At 36.5% G+C, this 2,930-nt stretch overlaps 1 protein-coding gene across 1 annotated transcript; it reads right to left on the bottom strand.

Annotated features, from left to right (window-relative positions):
• Positions 1–388: 388 nt before the first annotated feature.
• LOC103421116 (transcription factor RSL2-like) lies at positions 389–2,379 on the bottom strand. The gene is made up of 4 exons (XM_008359151.4): positions 1,672–2,379; positions 1,328–1,576; positions 1,098–1,229; positions 389–806 (listed from the first exon to the last, which is right to left on the bottom strand). The coding sequence occupies exons 1-4, from the start codon at positions 2,275–2,277 to the stop codon at positions 711–713; spliced, it is 1,083 nt and encodes a 360-aa protein (XP_008357373.3). The 5' UTR covers positions 2,278–2,379; the 3' UTR covers positions 389–710.
• Positions 2,380–2,930: the final 551 nt, after the last annotated feature.

The following is a 2,930-nucleotide window of genomic DNA, read 5'->3' on the forward strand; positions in this document are numbered from 1 at the left end:
ATTCTATTTTGAATTAATTAATTACATTATTTTCTTTATTAACCATTATCGTTGACCGTCAATACTAAACAATGTCGCACGAAGCTCAGAAATCCATCTGCCAACTTCCAATGAACTGTACTTTCACATACGTTTTGGATCTTCATCATCAGAATCTGACATCAAAGATTCTATTCTCAAAATTTATGCAAATTAGAACCATTAACGTGAAGATAGTTATTAAATATAATTTTATTGTGTATCCAAGGGGTCGCATGTCCAAACGTTCAGTACATCCAAAATTTTTCATTGTGCCACAAACATGGTTCGGTACACCAAAAGGTCGTACCCAGTGCACAAGGCTCCCAAGTCTCGGTACACCAATTGTAATAATATAATAGGTTGAAAATTTGATTAAATAACCAACTATATTATAATACTTAGTGTATCAGCTGTATTCTCGGCACATTGAACAATTTTTCCGCCCTATAATGCTGAGGATCAATTGAGTCCATACATGTTCATAAAAATCTGATCAGAGGATTTTCCTCGTGATCGAAACTGGAATTTATTTAACTTAAAAACCCCCATTACAAAGTTAGGGAATTAAATTAATTAGTATACATTCATTATGTTCATATATATATATATATGTCGATAATAATTAACAACTAGAAACAAATGAAAAGGGTAAAAAAGAGGTAGAACAGCTTCCTGCTGCTGCTGTTGTGTCATAAAAGTGGAGAGAGCTTCTGCAGGTCGAGAGCAATATCCATTCCATTATAAGCAATGGGAGCATACATCCACATATCATCTGAGCTTAAAAGCTGCAATATACAACAACACAATTAATTAATAATCAAAGCCATATGACGAAGAAATTTTACAATATAGTAAAAGAGTAACGTTCAAAAATAAAATCGGTTACAAAACTTTTAGTAAGAACTATAACCTAAACAGATCATAAACTGCATGCAAACCATGAATTAGTAGTGTTTTATTGCCTGTTTAGTATCCTCATCTAGTTCTATTTTTAATTAACAGCTCGTCACTTGCTCTGTTTGTGCATGCTTTCGTAGTTAAAACTTAAAAGTGTAACAATATTTGTTAATTATTACCTTGATTTGGAGCTGCAAAAACTTGACATAGTGAACTGCCTCTTCAAGCATTGTGCTAATGTCAACCTTTGTTCCATTAGGGACAAGATGCTGTAGGGTTCTTAGTCTCTCATTGATTCTCTCTCTTCTTTTCTGCAAGATCCAATCAAAACTTGACTCGTTAGAACTTGTATAGGCATGTTTGGTAAACATTTCGTTTTTAACTTTTGAAGATATTGCGTATTACTTACCCTAGCATAGAGGCTCTGGGGATCAGTTGCAGACCCTCTATTGGCTCTGGTCTTCCCATTCAAGTTAAGGGTAGATGAAGCTTTGGGGTCTGAAGTTTCTCCTCCATTGATCTCCAGAGAACCATTATCACCCTCAGAGGTGCAAGAACTTGTGCTCTGCAGCCTCTCTTCTTCATCTTTGAATTTCACATCTGAATTACCCTTTTGCCCCTTCTTTGACCTTACATTATTTTTCTTACTTTTTTCTACCTGCAATGTGTGGAATTCACAGTTAGAAAACTGCTTCACAAATACTAGCCAAGAAACAAGGTTTTCAAAAGTTTGAATTTTTAAATGATGCTTACATCTTTCGATAGACGAGGCTTCTTCTTCGGATTGTTGTCGGATGTGTCATTGCTGGATTTTTCCGGCGCATCATGCACGCTTTTGAGCTGCAATTCCTTTTCAGGAACCGGAACAATAGCCGGCTGGCTATCACTGCCGGAATCCTCTTTGTTGCACTCACTTCCATGCATCACAATGTCAGAAAAAGCCGGGACGAAGGAGGCGAAACTCTTCCCATCACGATTCATATAAACATCCATGGATTCAGAGACATCAATATTACTCACTGGGAAATTGCAAGAATTACTAAAGTAGCAATTTTCCTGGTTCAAAATGGTAGTAAAAATGCCATGATTATGGTTACCATAGTTACAACTTTCTTGAGAAGAAAGATAGTCCACATTAGAATTGGGACTATCTGAAGAAGGATGGTGAAAAAAGGTTTCAGCTCCAGGAATATTGGGGTAAAAAGATTCTCGGGTTTCAAATCCCATTCCCTCATTGTGCTGGAAAGGGAATGAATTTCCCTGGGAAAGAAAATGTGGTGCGAACTCAACCTCTTCGGAAGTAAACAACCTGTTCAAAGATTCCCATTCCCCATCAGCAAAAACACCAACAGATTCCATTTCTTTTCGAAGTAGAAAGATCCTTTTCGATCCTTTTTTTTGGGAGAAAAGGAGGATCCCAACAAAATCGATGAAACGAAAGAAGAAAGAAAGAGTACTGGACTTCTGTATATTTGTTTAGCTCAAATGTTTGCACTGAGGACAAGCAAAGGAGTGGAAACACTTATATACTCAACGCAGAGGGGGCCGTCGCAAGAGAATTTGACTTGCAATTGTAAACTGCAATTCTTAATTCCCAATGATTGTTGTTGGGATGGGGGGTTGGTTAGTTCTCTGTAACTGATCGTATCAGGAGTTCACTGTGGGCCCACAACCAGGCAAAGTACAGCTCATGAGAATGCCAAGTTCATGCAATGATGTGATTAAAATAAGAAGATGGTTCAATGGGATTAAACCACATAAGACCATGAGAAAAACTCAAAACTAGCGTCATTGGGAACAAAAAACCAATCCAAAGCGATGATTGAAAGGTCAGTTAGTTAGTGATTTGTTTAATTATTAGGTTAAGGGTTCTCTAAACTAATAATACAAATCATAAAAATTAGGTTTAGGGTTCTTTAGAGAGCAAAAACCCAATATAACCAATTATTATAACATTTTTACAACTTATGCCACAAAACCCTAATTATGTTAATAAATATTATTACTCACCC

Source organism: Malus domestica, chromosome 08, assembly GCF_042453785.1.
Source record: "Malus domestica chromosome 08, GDT2T_hap1".
In the NCBI taxonomy this organism is placed as follows: Eukaryota; Viridiplantae; Streptophyta; class Magnoliopsida; order Rosales; family Rosaceae; genus Malus; species Malus domestica.

What these genes read in the sequence shown, in the direction of transcription:
- LOC103421116 (XM_008359151.4), bottom strand. Translation starts at nt 2,277, where the DNA reads ATGGAATCTGTTGGTGTTTTTGCTGATGGGGAATGGGAATCTTTGAAC. An exon ending in AGCCTCGTCTATCGAAAGAT is followed by an intron (nt 1,577 to 1,671) that starts GTAAGCATCATT and finishes CACACATTGCAG; the next exon opens with GTAGAAAAAAGTAAGAAAAA. An exon ending in CCCAGAGCCTCTATGCTAGG is followed by an intron (nt 1,230 to 1,327) that starts GTAAGTAATACG and finishes TGGATCTTGCAG; the next exon opens with AAAAGAAGAGAGAGAATCAA.